The sequence below is a fragment of the Scatophagus argus genome, chromosome 4 (assembly GCF_020382885.2).
Source record: "Scatophagus argus isolate fScaArg1 chromosome 4, fScaArg1.pri, whole genome shotgun sequence".
Taxonomy (NCBI): domain Eukaryota; kingdom Metazoa; phylum Chordata; class Actinopteri; family Scatophagidae; genus Scatophagus; species Scatophagus argus.
Genome location: NC_058496.1, coordinates 4,810,965 through 4,830,435, shown reverse-complemented (window position 1 = coordinate 4,830,435; position 19,471 = coordinate 4,810,965). Strand labels below are relative to the sequence as shown.

The 19,471-nt window shown below is 41.9% G+C and overlaps 1 protein-coding gene across 2 annotated transcripts in view; it reads left to right on the top strand.

Moving 5' to 3' along the window:
* The window catches only part of si:dkey-40c11.2 (drebrin), a 29,989-nt gene that overhangs the window by 1,015 nt on the left and 9,503 nt on the right, over positions 1-19,471 (top strand). For both annotated transcript variants that reach the window (XM_046387012.1, XM_046387011.1), the window contains exons 2-4: positions 16,245-16,300; positions 16,450-16,562; positions 17,326-17,400. In XM_046387012.1, coding sequence (XP_046242968.1) covers positions 16,245-16,300; positions 16,450-16,562; positions 17,326-17,400 — 244 coding nt within the window. The remainder of the gene's footprint in view (positions 1-16,244; positions 16,301-16,449; positions 16,563-17,325; positions 17,401-19,471) is intronic.

Genomic DNA, 19,471 nt, shown 5'->3' with positions numbered 1-19,471 from the left:
GATCGTGTTTCTGCTGATGTACTGATCTCTGACAGGAGTTGTCTTTCAGGCAAAAGCTCTATAGCAGCATGCATGCAACCACAGGCCTAATCATAATCAATAATAATAAACTGTTAAGCAATAACTAAGATCGGACTACACCAAATACATTTACAACATCTGTCCTGAGGGATTCATTTATGATAAATAAATTAATATCTAATTTAATATTTTTTCACTTCCATTAGCTGAGCTTCCCCTGAAACTGTTTGGATCCGCCTTGCGAGGCCCACCTCCCACTTTGAAAACCTCTGGTGTACAATAAATACAAGGTCTTGCCATGATGTAACTTGACCACCTGAGACTTGGCTCACTCTTGGTCTTTTGTTACGGGGTTTGGCTGGTTTGTCACCATGGTGACCTATCCATCTTTTCCAAACAATACCAGTCTCTGTCCTTTCTCATCCTCTTTCTCCAATTTCTTCTTTTATCCTCTGTGTGTGTGTGTGTGTGTGTGTGGTGTTGCTACAGACATGTCGTCACTGGCTGTTCTCAGCTCACGGAGGAAGAATTAGATATACTATGATCCTACTATTTCCATGTATACACACACTTTGATGAAGGTATAGTTTAGAGAAGTTGACCCAAAACCATGTCTGTCCTCATGTGGATGTAGAGGAAAGATTCTCTGTCTGTTTAATTTTTTTCTGCCTCACATCTCTCTTGTGTTTCACTGTTCGCTTTCTTCCTCCCTTCTTCTTGGCTTTTCGTGATGCCAGCCAGACTTGAGGATATGAGAATTTAGAACATTATGAGTTAACACTGACAAGCTGAACTCAAAAGTTCCCCATCCAGGCAGGACATGCTCACTTTCCACTTTTTCTTGGAAAATTTCTTAGAAGGTTCAATGCTCGTTCTCAATATGTAGGTTTTATCCCATGACAGATCCATATCGACACAGCAGCTTTCTCTACACATCTGGATTGCCAACCTAATCGAACAAGGACACAAACTCACACGTGCACATGCATGTATCCACAACATGCACATGTTTGGTTGTACTTAGAAGAAAAAAAAAGAAAGAAAGAGAGCAAGGGAGAAATCCCCCAGCATTCATTGAGCTCACTTTAGAAAGCCAAATAACTCTGCTTTGACTGAGCAGAGAGGTGGGAGGCGTGCACGATGACATCATGATTCCCACTGTCAAACCACTGAAATGGAGCACGTTTATGAGCGTGCATGTGCGTTTGCATGTGAATGTATTTGTTTCTGCATGTGCATGTACATCCTGCAGAGACTTTTAAAGTTGGTCTGGGGTGTTGAGAAGAGGGTTAGGAGCTTGGTTTTGTTGAGCAGTCCCGCCCCCACTGTGTGGCCTTGAGGTCCTTGTGTGCATTATCTAATGACCTTGTGTTCTGAATGGGAAACAGACCCTTTGTGGGTGAGAATCTGAAGAAAAGGAGAGCAGTTTCAATGCATCCTTCATTCAGACTTCTCTGCTCAACATACAGCATTGGAGGTCTCTCCTCTGTCTCCCAGACCACTGAGGACAAAGTGTCCCACTCCTAGGCTGGAAACCTACACTGTCTGCATGTGTTTTGTGTTTGCGTATGCTTTGAGAGACAGAAACAAAGAGAAACAGTGAAATTACATGTTCCCAAGGACATTGTCTAATCATCTGAAGAGGAAATGCTTCTAATTCTTAGCAGAAATCCTGATTTTTGTCTAGTTTACAGTAAAATAAAGGCTTCAAACTGGCACTTTAGGTGAGGTCAGTGTTGCTGCTGTGGCCATGCACAAATGGATGTTGGTAAGCAGCTATGCTGAGCATTTGCTTTTCATTCTAGCACAAAATTGTTTGTATTTTTTATTTTACAATTTGAGTCAGTGGTTTGTTCTGCATGTTTTACACATTTTCAGCTTAGCCAAGAAGGCGGTGTAAATAAGAGCAATTTTCCAAAGCAGTATGCTTGCACATGTGTCAAACCGGTCCACAGGAGGGCCGGTGTGGCTGCAGGTTTTTGTGCCAACCAACCAAGAGCACACCGTTTGACCAATCAACTGTCTGAAGACGGAGATCAGTTGATTAAATGAGTCAAGTCTGGTGTGCTGCTACTTGGTTGGAAAGAAAACCTGCAGCCACGCAGATTTGTCTCCCTGCTAAGTATTCAAGTGTGGCAAGCATGTAAAAGAGGGAAGAAATCAGTTCAGAAAAATGTTTACAACATTGTTTCAGCTTTGCAAAGCATATCAGATGGAAATTCCTATTGCACTGTGGAGCAGTTTAACCTCTATTCATCAGAATTGGGTGTGGGCTTTATCTAGACATCTGTGAGCCCTGGTGGCTTTGTACATGCCGTCTTGGTAGCTGTCTTTCTTGCAGTCCACGCTTTGATACTGCGTGTTGCGCTTTTGTTAAGTGTTTCACTATGTTCTCATGCGGGGATTATTACAGTCAGCAGGCACTGACACATAAAGTAAATATCTGATTTCATTGTCTTAACAGAGTGACTCAGTTTACACAGAGTATTCAAAGACCAATCAATCTTCTCTTCATTCATTCAGGGTTGAAAGTCTAGTTCTAGATGTAGGTCCATTGTCTTGTAAAGTTAGAGTGACTTTACAGATTATATTATTATTATATTGTTAAGGTTGCATGTAACTGTAATACAATTATTCCTAGATCGCTGAAAGAGCTTGACCTGTTTTAGGGCGTCTTGTTTTTACTAGTCCAGACTTTGCTTTACCAGGTAAAGCCAGTTCCTCACTGATATGAATGTGTAAGAATTTTCCGAGAAGTTAAAAAGAACTTATTGTTGAATGGTATACATCACTTGTGACTCATGAGCAGTAGCTGCAAAGTGATCTGCCATCAAATGGTGATTCAGTCATAGAATTACAGATATTAAGTTTTGGGTTTGAAATAGAAATTCACTTCTGTCAACATATATATTTTCATATATTTTGTCTTCATTTATCTGTTCTTTGGCTTTGACAATCTGTGGGAAGAACGTCAAGTAATCAATCTTACCCCTTTTCATTTAGGAAGCGCCACACCACCCTCTCCTCTCCATACCTCTGATGTGTTGAGAAGGGACTCTCCTGTTGATGAAAAATGGAGGAGTCTTTATTTCAGCATAGGCCCGAGGTGTTTGTGTTGCTGCTACTTGCCTGAATTTCTACAGGCTCATGCATGATTAACCTAAAGATACCTAAAGAGTTCCTGGGTCTAAAGTTACGCGCTACATGGAATACACCTGTGGGTCAGGGTGGGGGTGGTGGAGGTGGTGGTGGTGGTGGGGTATTGTGTGTGGACATGCATGCTTAAGTGTTTCTCGGTGTACAGTATTTACTGACTCCAGGGAGATTATATGTGCAAGTACAGCAAGTCAGTTATCTTGTTTGTAAAGATAAACAGCCATCATAGTCGTAATCATCACACTGTCGTCAAGACTCACTGCCTGAACTTCCTTGCACAGGTTCTGCTTTTTGTTCAGTTCCTATTCACAACTATTCATAAAGACCCAGCTGTCAAATGGCGTAGTAATGCTAGCTGTTGTGTAGCTTTGTACTTTGAAAAGAAATCCTTCTAGTCACCTGACTGGAATCCCACAGAGGGGAAAACAGGCAGTCTGGTAGGTTTCCTCTGGCTGTTTAGAACAAAGCTTCAAAGGCTGCACACAGTGTTGCTATCAGGTTGAATGACAACAGGACATGTTTGATCAATTCCTGATATAAATAGTGGTATATTGTGAATGGGAAGTCAAAAGACAGTTACACCGGACCAATGCCCAGGCGCACTGCCTATTGTTTCTGTCTCTGCAATAGCTATCTGTGTGACATGGATCTGCACTGGTTTCCAAACAGCCATACATCCTATCTCTTATCACACCAGTACTGCTCTGTCACCGTAAAATGCTAATCCTTTTAAAAGAGCAATAAACTTTTAATTCTAAAGATTACTCACACATAGAAATTGAAAATAAAATATCCTAAATAAACAAAAGATAAATAATATAAAACCACACAACCGCAGCAATAAATAAAATGGGCTCTGTTTTTGAATTGCATGTAAACACAACAGGCAATACTGAGGTCAGCAAAAATGATTGTTCATGAACAAATATCAATAAGTTGATAGGACATGTGCAATAAGTATTGTCATGATGACAGGTCTACTAGTGCTGGTACTGTGTTGATGTATCTCAGTTCTGAAATAATAAGATTCAAAATCAAGAATCAGGACTGACTTTCATGTCATATGGACACTTTAAGGAGAGGCAGTGAAAATGATGCAGGATTTAGGATTAGGAGTAATTTTACCTAAATTTGTCACACAAGAGTTGCAAGAGTTAGCAAGACAATAACTTGGTCCACCAGAGGTGTTTTAATTCTTGGCTGGACACTGGGGCACTTGAGTGCTACGAGAAGAGAAGGCACTTGGATGTTTTGAGTGTTTCTGGTGTGGCATTAGGCCAAAAATTAAGCATGCAAGTGTCCCATATTCTTAAAAAGCCATAAATCCCATTAGAGCAGACATCAGGAGCGTGTTGACTGTGCCTTCTGCAAAAGCAAGTGCATAGCCTACTGTGTCGCTCCCGTGTCTGTGGGTGGCATGTTGGAAGATGACAATAATGGCTGTAAGGGCAGTTATATGTATCTTTGTTTAAATGAACTGAGAGAGTGATTCCAACGGTAATCACTAAACAACTGCTTACTACTCCCTTAAACATTGTTTAGATTCATCTGGAGTCTAAGATAAGGCTGTAGTGTAATAGCAGGTCTCGGGCATGATGAGACATGACTGCAGAAGGAAACTGTTGGGTGCGAGACCACAAATTGGCACCGTGTTGAAGTGTGACTTGTAATTGGCCCACAGAAGATGCAAAAGGCTGGTACTTAATGTTTCATGACTAGGTGGCCCTGCAGTGCTGTTATTCTTTTCAGTGTCAATGTTCTATCAAGAACAAATGATTATTAACACTGAAGAGCTGCTACGGTTTAACAAGACATTGTATTCAGCAGTTGTGGTATATCTGTTTTTATTGTAGTGAAAGTTTTATATATAGATTGTCATGAACAATAATAGTATTTTGTCAGCCCTCACACCTGACCTTTCTGTCAAGTCCTCCCTTTGTTCATTGAAGTCCCTCAGCGCAGTTGACCTTAATCCAGATGCCCTCTGCGCATTGTTTCCGCTGGAAATCTGCCCTTTTTATGCCTACAGAAGTGAACACAACAAATACGTTATTGTTTCCCTTGGCAGTTCAAGTTCATGGCTGAGACTCTCTGCTGGAAACCTTGGCCAATATCTCTGTGAAACCAGACCATTTTATTTTCTGGAAAGTGCTATGAAAAATAGGATCTGGACTGAGTTGAATTGTTTATTTAATCTAACTAATGACCCTTGAGTATACTGGGATTTGGGTGTGTCAGATAGCTGTCTGAAAACATCTGTATTTTGGTGTTTCTTGAATACTTGTGTTTCTTTCTTGAATGTGTGTGTGTGCGCGCACATGTGTGTCTCCTAAGCCCAGCTGAGCAACAATATGATACCACAGAACTAGATTCTTCTGGAAGGTTTGCCAAAGATATAATCTGTGAAACCAATCCTTTGTCATTCACAGACATTGAAACTCATATGCTAGTATTGCAGATATGAGAGTGACCTACCTCATTTTGTTGCCATGCTTGGACTGCAAAGTGCTGAAGCAGGAGATTGTGAGACACAATGTTCCCTTGTGCTGCTTCCACGTCTTCCAAAGTAGATCTCATGCAGCTGTCTGATTGCTAAAGAGATATCTCATAGGAACGATGGTTTTAGAAACTCTTCAAATCTCTCCAACAATCCTGGTTGGTGCGATAACAGGTGGTTTGCTTTGCCATATTTCCAGAAATAAACCAAATATGTGAGATCTAGAAATAGATAAGTTCTTAAAAAATGTTTGGATGTGTTCTTAGGTTCTTCTTTCTGGCATATTTAAATTAACCAGAGTCTGAATGGATGTTATGAAAGGAGTAAACCAAGCGGTTGAAACGTCGCGTCATGTTCTGTGTTGCTGTGGCTCGTTTTTTAAGTGAATGTGCCAACACCAGCAGTATCTGGCAGCCACAAATCTTTTGACAGATGACAACTTATCTATTGTTATTATCCTCTTACTTACAGATAAGAGATCATCAGGGACAGGCACAGACACTTTCATACATATTTTGTACAAGTGTGCAGTGACCCATGCAAATCTATAAACATGCAGTGACAGACATTGGGCTGATTCACTGATTCCCCCACCTCCTCCACCACCTGTTCCCATAGCGTCTTCACTGTGGTTACAAAGGAGCATCGTGGTTGTAATTATGGCAGTCTGAGGGTTAAGTCTCTTGCACACTGGGTGTTAGGGGCTCGACTGGGTGCTCCACTTTCCTTTCTCGTGTCCTGTTTGTTCGCTTGCTGGTGGTCGGCTATGGGTGGCGGGTGGGTGAAGAGTCTGGGGGCTCCCGTTGTCCTGACGACCCTGGTGGGAAAGCTCGGTTGTTTGTTAAGACAAACTGAATGAAACAGGGGAGATGAGTAGAGAGTGACCAAGGAGGCTGGGAAAGAGAGGGTGCAAATGAATGGGAAAAGACTCTCAGTGAGAAATATAGCAGAATAAAAAGATTAGAAAGAACAACATGTGGGAGGAAAGAGAAATAACTGCAGCAGGCAAAGATGAGTTCAGCAGGGTGGCCTTGATGAGAAGTTGCGGAAAAGCAGAATTGTTGAGCGACTGAACTTGGGGGAGTGACAGCTAACAAAATGGAAAGATGAGAGGATAGGTGACAGGTTGAAAAGGAATGAGAGACAGATCAAGAGGTAACCAAATTAAGTCAAACTGGATGTGTGATACTTGAGAAAGTTTGGTTTGTTTAGTTGTAGGAAATGGCTGAAGATAAGATTCCATCATGTTTATAATGGTCCCATAATTACTGTGATATAGAGACAGGAGGCTGTTCTGTGTGTGTGTGTGTGTGTATAGCACTGTGGGACAGCATGCACAGGAAATGCCAGAATGATCCCACTGGATCAGAATTTTAGAGGGTTTATCATCTCTCCTCTCGTCTCCTGTCCTGTCCTCTCGTCTCCTGTCCTCTCCTCTCCTCTCCTCTCCTCTCCTCTCCTCTCCTCTCCTCTCCTCTCCTCTCCTCTCCTCTCCTCCTATGGGAAAATAAATTCTGTTCTCCTTCCACTCCTCTATAGTTTTCTGACCCTGCAAGAGTCATAACAATTTACCCCATAGAAAGGCACGACAATTCCCTCCATAAGGCTCTCTTCAAGACACTTGCCCCCAATAACCACATACTCTCCTTCCCCCTTGGAAACCTCCTATACACCCTGGCTGTTTCCCATTGTGTGCCATTGTTAAATCTCTTAGGCTACCCGTTTATACCTATCCTATACCTATCTGCATCCTCTGGTGCTTTTTCATCGTTTTCCCCAGTGTGAACCCCACCTTTGAGTGACTTTTCTCAGACTTGAGTACATCCCCACTAAATGTGCCCCATCACTCCCAAGCACACACCCTAATGACGTGGAACTTCGTGCACAAAATCATGTATTTCACCATCTTGCTTGTTTGGCTGTTATTGAAAATGCTTTAGTTTGCTTTAAGCTGCGTGTTTGAGTAAAAACATATGCACTTGAAGTGACACCTGCACACCGAAAAGAATGTCAGTTCTACACTCAAAGGGCTAAAAATACAATTATGCACGTCAGTTTTTATAGTAAGTGTACAGAGCTATACAGTGTATTTAATCTCCTGTTGTTACACACTGAATTTATTTCTGAGTTGAGTAAGAGCTGAGTTGAGTTTAGCCTTTTGGTGTGAACATACCTGCCTGCTCTCTGTTATCAGTTACTTGTAACACACAACAGGGAAAGCCTGTTTGTAACTCTCTCCTCTCTTGAAATGATATATGTCATGAAGCTTTGAAAATTAAGGATTCAGTTTCCACAAATCTCTTTAAAACCAACCCTCAAGACTGAGCTGCTCCAAACTCAGTATAAAAAACTGTTCCGACTGTCACGTTACGGTAATAAATATTGATCTCACATTCTGCCTTGAGAAAAAGTATGCTGAAACTTTCCTGATGCTGTAGATTATATTACACAGAGAGACAAGTGGCGGCTAGTAATTAGTACGTGTGCAGCTCTATTTACACAGTAACTGGCTAATACAATGAGTGGATTAGTTCATGGGTGCAACACGAGACCGACTGCCGTCTACGCGGTCCGCAGCTGCACGCACAGCCTCACAGTTCAGCACCTGACAACACAGTGATCAGTACTGATCAGCTGGACCATAACCGAGTTATGTGTTGGAAGTGTTTTGTTTGTATTTGTTGCAAGTTTGTTATTTCAGGATATTTTGAATTGACGTCTACAATGCAGCAGCACACTTTCTGTCTGTCCTTGTGTCTTTGTCCGTCCCCCGCTCTTTTCCATCTGCCTCAGCACAGAGAGGGCTGTTTTCCCTCACTGGTCCTTGGCAGTGATTTAATTACTTATTTGTTTAGTTTGTCGTATTCTAAACTTCTTTGGCTCCATGTTTTGCTGAGAACTGAAATTTTCCTCCCTCCCCTCCTCCCATCAGCATTCCATCCAGGCTCTCCCTCCACCCCTCACTGCTTCACCTCCTACTGACTAATATTGTGGTGTGTGTAGTCGGTTGATTTTTTTTTTCTTTACCCTAGTTTTCCTACATTAAATTTTGATACACCTTATATTCTTTCTAATAATTTTGCTCACCTCTGTCATTTCTGCCATTATTTACCTTCCTCCCCAGGCCAAATAGCTTAAGTGGTCTGTAATAGTCTCTAGGGGAGTCTGCTGTGTCCTCCACCCAGTCAAATACTACACAGATCAGTCAGTGTTACTCATTGGGTGGATCTTAGTACTCTAATAGGTCAAATTGGCAGCCATCTTATAATTCAACTTGACTTGCACAGCTGCTGTTAAAAGAAAAGCTGTTTAGTCCTTTAAGAAATTTATAATTTTCACTTGCTTTTGCATGAATATCCAAAACAAGATGAGAAAGGACACAAGAAACTGATTGTGACTTTGGACTAGTCAGAGGTCACATTTCATGTCTCAACATCCTGTAGCAAGACTGTTAAAGAGTAGAGCAAAAGTATGCAAAGCAAGCAGTGGTTGTTGCTTTACTTTGTTTGCTCTGGAATCACCAGAGCCCTGAATGTTTACTGGTAGTTATTAATTTTTGATTGATACAGTTAGATTTCATTCTAAACTTTCTAAAAAAATGAAAAATGATATTGACAATACACAATACTATGAGTAATAGTCTCATTGTTTTAGAAGCACATAAACAGTACCTCAGCTCAATGGCACAGCGTCAGATGGGACAAGTTCTCTGCATTCAGTAGTATTAATCTGGATTCGTGTTTGATCCAACCACTTTGTGTTAGTCTGAGTTGTCAGAGCGCAGGGTGAAGCTTTTCAACAAGGTTTCTGTGTGTTGACAACATGGTAGCTGCATTAAACATGAGCTGAGGATCTTTCTTGTGGTGGGATTCATTGTAAAATACATGCATTGTCCCTTATTTTGTATTATTTTCATTGTTAAAATGTGTGTTTATTCTCAGAGAAGGTACGCCTTTTATCTACAGTAACACTGCTAACCTAATTCTGGGCTTGTGTATGTGTGTGTGTGTCCTGCAGGATATCCTGGCAGTCTGTTTGGCTAGTGTAAATGCTGTAGATTGGGACTTGGCACGGTTTGGTAATTAGATCAAGGTTTCTGTGCTGGGCACTAGCGTCACATCATAACACAAACGTAGAGCCTCTGCCAGAGGTTTGCATGAGGCCTCTTCCCAAGGCAGCTTCACTTCTGACACAGTAATACATATGGAAGAGTCCAGACGTGATACAGTAGACTGAAGTTACACAGTGTACATTTTATGATAAAACTGTGCTCCTGCTTATTATTCCTGCACAAATAGTGATTTTGTTTTCATGGGTCAACACTCAGATCTCATTTCATTGGGAGACGGGTGAGTTGGGTATAGTCTTCAGCAGAAATGAAAGAAAAGGGATATTACACCTGATGATGTTTGGCTTGTTTATATGTGACTTCACCTACAATCATCCCTTTCAACTATTGCCTTTAGTCTTGGTTAGGCTTGTGACTTCATCAGCACGCCAGCATTGTTTTCAAATCCGCAACACGTTCAAATGGAAATTAAATATCTTTATTCAGTTAATAACCAATGCATTTCATTTGTGGCACGTTGCTTCACTAATTTGAAGTCGCGCTCTTGGAGGGTTTGGTGCCGTGCCGTGTTTTTATCCCGTCTTGTCAGTAGCTCTTATTAAGCAGCCCTGTTGTTTGGTCTGTGGTGATTACATTGGTTATATCCCACTCCCCCTGCAGGCCACCTGACTGAATCCTCTGCACCAATCACACACATCACATTGTTTCTCACTCTCTGTTGTTCTTTCTTCGAATTGGTCCGGATCAACTCTGTTGTGGTACGCTTAATAAGTACAGACAGGTGTTCACATAATCACCATCCCTCAGCAGTTGTTTTGACATTCATGTTTCATCACTTGATGAGCCAAAGACAGAAAGGATCACTTTTTTAAGGACTGGGGATTGTGGGTCATGTTGGACAGTCTGACGCATACAATGATGCAGGACCATAAAATGCATTGCACCACCCCACAAGGCAGACAAATGTAGTGCCATTCTCTCTTTTTTCCTATTCTTTAGCTCTAATTCTCCATCAGGCTGTAATGCCGTCACTTCCCCTCTCTAACTCACATTTCTCAATAAACCTCCATATGTCTCTGCCGTCCAGACGGATGGAGGAATGCGTGTAGCACTGGGGTCGCCACATGGACACTATATGAGTAACATGCCGGACAGTGGGGGGGGGTAGGGTGGAGAAGTCTGGCTGGACTTTTTTTTTTTTTCCCATGTTTGGAGAGAGGAAATGAGCTTTGTGCGCTGTGGGGACGTCTCTTGAGCTCCCCACTCCAACACAGAAAGAGAGGTAGACAGAGAGACAGGCTAAAAATAGCACTGGGAGCCCAGGTCAGCTTTGAGCCAAGAGTAAGAAGTTGGGGGCCTGAGGGGGGGAGTGGAGAAAAAAACATTCTTATGTAAAACGGCATGAAAACGAGGAAGCTTGTGGAAATGTGTTTTTAATGAAAAGACAAATATCACCATTCAAAAGACGGCCCTGCTAAAATCTCAGGTCTTTACAAGCATTTTATGAGAGTCAGCGGGACCGCTGGGGAGGTGTGTGCAATATGTGGAAGAGGAAGAGCAAGCGAAGAAGGAGCGGAAGAACGATCTGATGGAGAGCTTATTCCGGGCAGTGAAATCTGGTGGGAGCTTCCAGCCTCTCATCCATTTTCTCATATCTTTCTCTTCATGTGCAGTTTATCATATCGCAACAGCACGCATAGCTGCAAATCTCTCATATCTCCCCCACTGGCAAAGATGGAATGAATAAATGACCTTTGAGCCCACAAGCTCTTCCTGTCAGAGAGAGACACAGAGGGTAGGAAGTGTGGAGTCGAGGGGGGGGAAAGATGAGGATGAGATATTGCTTCGATTTGTGAAAGAGGTATGTTGTGCTACAGGGTTTAAAGTAGGAGGGAAAGAAATATGTGTTGTAGGAGACAGGGGTCAGAATAATGAATAAGTAATGATGAGGAGATATCAGCAGAATATATGGAGAGAGAAAAGATGGTGAAGTGAACAAGGAATATGAGAAATGGTTATTGGTTCTTGGGAGCAAAATATATTGTCATGAGTTCATTTTGCTCTTTCGTATTGAATTACAGTGCACAAGTACAATGAAATGCATCCCCTGTGAGCATTGAGACAAAACTGCAAAAGTCTCTTCAGAAATTAGAATACAAGAGAAGTGTGTACATTGTGCTTAAGTATTTCCCGCTTACTTACTTCAGCCTGGTGTGGTGGAACGCCAGGATAAGTGAAAACAAGGCCTTCTCCAGCAGCACAGCTCACCATCTGCCTCTGTTATGCTCATCTTGAAATGGTAGAACTCTGCATGTTTGGCAGTAACACAGTGGCTCTGGTAGTCCAAAATAAACAATTTCAATTGTTACTGGCTCGAGCTTATAGTATACTGTCTGTGCATGTGTGGGTGTGGGTGTCATCATTGTTTGAGTGCATGTCTGTGTATATGTACTGTATGCTCTGAGGTGAATGACTGTTAATTACTTTAAAGAAGTTGATCATATTTTGCCATCATTGTTTTTTCTTCTCTTTGCCTCACCCTCTCCCCTGTTCATGCTCCTCACTCCCCTTAATGGTGGCCTCTTCCCCTACATTTATAAATGTCTCGTCCCTTTCTCTTTCTCTTTCTTTTCTCTTCTCTTCTCCACCCTCTCAGAGCTGAGGTCATAGCTGGCTGAGTTTGAAGGTGGGCTGGAGTACAGACACAAGAGCGTCTGTTTTTCTCATCAGTCAGTGTAGCTCTCAGGAAGCCTACATGTATGAAGGAATGGGGGTCGAGCTGCTCTGTAAGGAAAGTTTTTTCTACTACTAATTTAAAATTAAGAGGAATTAAGAATCACTTTATTGGCAGTATATATTTTTACATACACACACTGAATTTGTCTTCTGCAGTTGACCCATCCTGAGTTGAACACACATGCAACACCCACCAAATTACATGCAGTGTAATTACACACACAGGAGCAGTGGGCTGCATCAAGTGCCCGTGGGGTTAAGCCTTACTCAAGGGCACATCAGCTGGCTAATGGAGGGGGGGAGAATTTTTTGCATTAATCACTCGTGGGGGAATTGAACCAGCGACCCTCCGATCACAAGCCGCTTCTCCAACCTCTAGGCCACGGCTGCCCCCTGCTGCTACTACAACGACAAAGAAAGAGCATGAGGGGAATTCAATTGGCTGACTCGGATGTGGAACACCATGGATCAGCTAACCATTAGAGTGCTTTTGGATGAATTGTCTTGCTCAGGAAACTTCAGCGGCATATACACTTGTAATGTGAACTTTAGAAGGAGAACTGTCCCTCCACACTCACTGCACTGCACTACTGGCACATCCAGAGTATCAGTCCGTGGTTTACCGCAGGCTTTGACGTTAGGCTCTGTCACAGTACATTACACAGTTTAAAAAGCATGTAATACCCAAAACTGTGAAATCTTGCATGTATTGTATTGTGTATTGCATGCATTTTATTTTATTGTATTTTTATTATTTGACCTTTGTTTAACCAGGCAGGACACTAAGAACAAATTCTTGTTTATGACAGTGGCAAAAAATGATCCATTCTGTTCATGTCACCAACAAGGATTTCTTGCATTGGCATAGAACAGGCACAGGCAGGAATAGTCCTTAAAGTGAGACTTTCTGAAAAAGTGGACAAAGATTCGCGATAACTCGATCTGCTCAATAAAATTTATTGTGCCAGACGTTTTCTCAAGGCAGAAAAGAGGAGAGAGATGACTCTTCCAAACGCTTTCTCTTAAGTTTATTAAAGGAATTGCATCCTGATAGTATTTGTTGTTTTTCTGAAACAGATTCTATTGACCATTTCTTATCTTCTGCCTGTCATTGCATGTGCAAACCCTTAAGCCTCGTTAACATCAACGATCGAGTAAAGTCCTGAGGAGAAAGATGCCTGAAAAGAGGATCTTTGTGAACTCCACCGAAGTGAAAGCCTAGGCAGAACAAAGAATGTCCCACAGCACTACGTATCCTGATGTGCAAGCCTGTGCCTTGTGGGTGGAGAATTTGCGCATGCAATTAAGACTCCTTCAGAGGCGCCGTGACCTTTGACCTTGACTGCTTGTAAATGCTGACCTTTAGGAATGTCATGAGGACCAAGGGTAAATATGGATTCGTGTCTAAGCTCTGGATGCTGATAAGGCTAACGACGGAGTGGACTGAGCTGTTTCTGTTGTTGTTGTTATTGTTCTTGGGCTAATTCCTCAAGAGATATGTGAATGATCCAGGCGACACAAGGCTCACGTAAAGCCGGGGAGCGCTGAGAGAATGTTTCCATGAACTGCATTATAGTCTAGTGAAATCTTATTTAACCAGAAGGCTACTTGAATGCACATGTCTACGATATGCAAATGGGCAAGTGCAGCCACTAGGTACTATATATTTTCAAAACTATAGCGAAGCCTAAGCCTCATCTCAGCAAAGTTTGAAGATTTTTCCTTAATGTCTCTTGAGTCTTTTGCTCACATTTTGCATTTTCAGCAAAGTGTTGTTGCAGTTGTGGTGATGTAACCACTGTCCCCAAGTGCTAGATGTGAAGGCTACATGAGACGATTCCTGCCATCAGTTAGAGTTGGGGGATGTGTTAACATTTTTCAACTGGCTATCGTCAACCCAACAACCAGCAATTGCTGATACGTTTGTGCTGTGTGAGTGCATTTAAAAATACTTAATTCAAACTGTCCTCCGCTCATCACACTGTTATTCCTTTCTGCCTCTCTGCCGTTGCAGCTGGCGCTTTTAATCTTTCGTTGGATCATTTGTTGTGTATTGTACTACTGGATTAGCTCCCTGATGGAGAGCAGTCGAGCAGCTGCTGAGGCCAAAGTGTCTATCTTTCAATGTTGCTGAAAGAAAAAAAATCATTTTTGTATCTGCTTCATCAGTTGAAACAGATTTAAAGGGTTTTTCCTGCGTATATGCTACGTGCTCAGAACAGTAGTGTTTCCCCTTTATCCCGATGACAAACAGATCAAACCAAAAGATCTTGGCAGAAACACCTGTCATCAATATAAACATTAAAATAAATCTGAAATCAGCATCAGCCTGCCTCCTCACATACAGCGCCAACATTCAGCATGCTCAGTTGGGTGCACAATATGGTCATTGTGTCCTTAGCACACACACACTCTCTCTTACACACACACACATGCACGCACACATACTGACTGACTTTTGTCGCTCTTTGTTCTTTGGAAAGACAGAGACTTGTTGTGATGAGGAAAAAATAACAGAGTGATTCAGAAATGCTAACTGAGTTAGCTGGCCTGCTGTCAGCCTGTGTGCCAAACTGCTGTTGTTTTCACTAGAGATCTTGTAAAGTAGGTCAAAACATTTTTTGACTAATACTTTCTTTCTTTCTCTCCCTCTCTTTGTCTCATTCCATCCACCCCTCACTCACTCCCTCCTCCCGACAGACACACACACACACACACACACACACAGACCATTCACCTTTGGCCCATTGTAATAGCTGTTCATGGCCTTATGCTCTCGCTAGCCAGCTCCAGATGTTATTGACACAACCTCAAGAGTCCTACAGACACAGAACTACACAGACGTGCTGTCAGACACACACATACACACACACACACACAGTCCTATAAAACTTTGACAGTTCTTCTCTCTGCAGGCCACCTGATAAAGTCACTTACACTCACACACACGTTTACCCCTAGCTGTCCTTCAAAACACAAATAAATCAGAATTACGTTAGATACATGTCATGTCAAATAGCTTATTGGGATCATTTTGAAATAGAGGAATAAATAACAGCACAGAAAATGCATAGAATAATAAGTACCAAACTAAGAATCTTATTGGTCTTTTGGCCTCATTTTGCTCAAGCATGAAGTCACACATTTCTGCCTTGAGGATTCGACCCCAAAGCTAAAACTGCATTGATGTTTACTGCCATCTCGAGACAGTAACTTTGCACTTAGTTTGTTCGGTACTGGAGTTGTATCGCAGTGGTCTCGTGGAAACACATCCTGAGTTGTTGGGTTGCCACAGTGACCTGCAGTTTGACTGACTGAAGGGTGCGGTGGGACAGGTTTTCACCTGCAAAATGTCATAAACCCTGTGGCTGTGAGCAGCACCCATTGCATTTGTATCACATTCAAAATGAGACAGGCACTATGAATGGACATTATTGTGCTGCCAAGTGCCTTCCTGTTTTACACATGTACTGTCAAGGCCTGTGTGAAACAAGAGCATGACAGGAGGAAGGAATAAAAGTGAACATGAGTCACAGTTAAAGAGAATTGATTTTTGTTGGTGCATTGTAGAGATGCTTTGCACTGTAGGGGATGTTTTTACAGTTTAGACAAAGCATGTGCATTAAAACATCTGGCTATGCATGTGTGTGTGCCTGTGTTATGTCTTCTTGTGCACATTTTCTGGAACATTCAGCATTACAAGAGTGTCTGTCATGTCTCACATTTCTCATCGGCTGACCTCTGTGTGTGTCTGTGTGTCCACAGGGCAATATTCGCATATGATGGGTTCAGCAACAAGCTCAAACTGGCTGACTCAGGAGGTAAGCCAAACTCTCATATGCCTCTTGCATTTAGAGAATATTCAAACATTCTTACAAATTTGCTGTTTTGTCGTCAAACTCTTCTGTCATTTTTCCTCTTCTTCCCTTGTTCCCTCGATCTTCTCCCGATGTCTGTCTCTTTCTGACAGCGGGTGGTGTCGCAGAGCTGGCAGGGAAATTTCACATCTCCAAGCCTCAATATGGACTGTGCAAAGTGGGAAGTATGGAGACAGGTGGCCCCCGGATTGCTATGATCAGCTGGGTGAGTGGCAGACAGGCTCATGGATCTTAGCTCTGTAAGCCTGTAAGCACGAGCCTAAAATATTAAAGAAACAGCAACACAAATTACCCAAAGACACATGCTTTGCTTATACATGTGACACTAGCAGGTATGCAAATAAAGGCCCACAGACTTGCATTCACACAGCAAAGTCACAGGGCAGTTCTGAGATAACGGGTTTAACATCTTAAGTGGTCACATACAGAATAATCTACTCGTTAATCTGTGAAATGCTGTTGAGAAAAACCTAAGGTACTGGTGTTATTCACATTGTATGGTCCTGTTTTGACACAGACATATTTGGCATCTGACACGTGGGAAAATGGTGTGAGAATGTTTGAGGCGTTATGTCACTGTAACACAAAAGCTCATGAATCACAGGGCAGGCAGACAGTGCAGTACCCCTCATTTGAGTTTAATGTCTGATATTTGTCAGATAGTTATGTGACAGACTGTTGTTTTGTTTTTTACACAGAGTTGTTATAAACAAGCAGATTGCCGCTAGACAGCTCGATAAGGCCGCATTCTACGTCGATATGCTGTTAAACGCACTCCGAAATGAGATTTGCCTCTTTATGTTATCAGTGAGTCTGAGTGGTCATTTTTGTGAAATGCAGATTAGACTCAGCTACAGCAATGTGAATCCTTTTGTTCCTCAGTCTCACTTCCTCTTACTGCTTTTTTAGTCTCCTCTGAGAGAGGTATGATCTGAATGTAAGTGTCTACATCCTGTTTTTGTCCGCAGGTCGGCCAAAATGTGGAGGACTACCGAAGGAAGGAATGTGCCAGCCACATCCCAGCCATCAAAACCTTCTTCAAGGTGCAGTAGATTGAGCTGTGCTTAATCACTTGTCACTAAACTTTGGACCTGATGTGCTAATGTGCACTCCATTCAATAGTTTATCTGCTCTATTTATTTTCTCTGCTAAACTGTGGTAAAGATGACCTTGGCTGGCACATTTTTGGCATTGAGGATGGGCAGAAGCAGTATATGAAAACACTGTAAACATTATACTTGTTATATTTTTTATTTTCCAAAATCCCTGAAATGGAGAAGAAAAATGGTGTCCTGTTTTGTTTTCTTTACCCCTGGACTCCAGACTTTGTCCTCACAAACTCTATATTTACTCATGTTCGTTTACTTTGTATTGTTTTGAGAATTTCCTGTCCTCAGTCCACTTCCTGTTCTATTGCAGCCTTGGTCCTGTGTTAAATTGGCGTATCTGCCTTACACGGGTTGGGGGTGGCAGCTGAGTTTTTGGGTTGAAAGCTCCATTGTTTGCAGTGCAATCTGAAGTCACATCACAAACTCAAGCGGTGATATTAGAGGAAGTGGAAGAAATAGAGAATCGAGAAACGTTTGGATATTTTTGAGATTCAGGTGCACGTGAAAAACTCCTTCCATCACCCTGTTGGTGGTAACTTCTCCTCTCCATCTGTGCCCTCAAACTGTGTTTATTTAGTGTCAGTCTTACTAGTAGAGGTGCAGCTGACCCCCAGGTTTACTAGTTTCCATATAAAGGCATCACCCAGGCAACTGCAGAAGCATCTGTGGAATGTTTGCTGTTTTTTGTCGCTTATTTTTTAAACAGTGAATGTTGATGGTGGGATTTTGTGAGTCACTGTATGAAAGCCTCTGACCCCTGTGTGCATGTGTGCGATCACCCTTGGGCCTCTGTACGTTTTCATGTGGGATTTCAAAATTTTAGAAAAATGATTACATGGTCAATATGGCATAGAGTGAAGAAAATTGTCTGTTGTGGGAGAATTGTGAACTTTAACCTTAGCAAACATGCACACACACACAAATACACACTGACGGTCAGACAGGGCGATGAAATTCACCTGTGGCCACTGCTGTGACTCCTGATCCACTTCTCTGTGAACACGACAGAACAAGGAAGAGACACGATCTATTTTAAATCAAGACCCAACTGTTGTTCTCTTTCAGAAAAAGAATGTTTGTTTTTCCATTGCTCAACACTTCATGCTTAAGATAAGATAAGATAAGATAAGATAAGATAATCCTTCATTAGACCCATAACTGGGAAATTACAGTGTTACAGCAGCAAACAGTATATAGAGGGTGCAAAGCATGCAAGGATAAGGGAAGGATGTGCATTCGAAAAGAATAAATACACAGGAAACTATTCACACTAGAGTCCCTCAATGATTAGTGGATGGATTGATTATTGTACCGATTTGTTTCAGGAACTAAGTATGTAGGTACTGATCCTAATAGTAGTGTTACATGAGTCCTTACGGTATCCAAATCAAATCAGCGTGGGCCTTCTTCTTTTGATGTTTTTTCACAATTAAAAGTAAAGAATAAGAAAACTTTTTCCACTAATGTCACACATCTTAACCACAGTCACAGAACCGGCATCACTCAGTGCTCATATGGAGCTCATGTGCTCCCACTTTACCTTTGCAGGTTAGGGTTTTATTTTACAGCTAGCACAAAACAAACAAGATGCGGAAGTCTTAAACAGTCCTCATTTTTAGCTAAATTCTTACTTGACCGTACAATGACCGGCAAACAGATCTACTTAGATAACCTACATACATACTGATGATAATAATTGGAGGCTGAATTTACTTGTTTTCTTGTAAGACTGGCTTTCATTGCCTTGGATGGCGTTAGTTAGAATTTCCCTTGGCACTTTGTTAGTTTTTTTTGTCTTTCTGGCTTGCTATGCTGCATGTCCCAGCTGGCAGTGAGGGGGTTTTGTCAAGGCGAGTCTGCAGCAGATTTGGATATGTTACATACTGTACTCCAGTGTGGTGTTATGTTTTGAAAGTTATGAAAGCTAAAATATGAATAGGGTGCAGATGTTTCCATTGTTCTAAATTTCCACTGGAATAAGACCAGAATAATGTTGAGTCAGAAG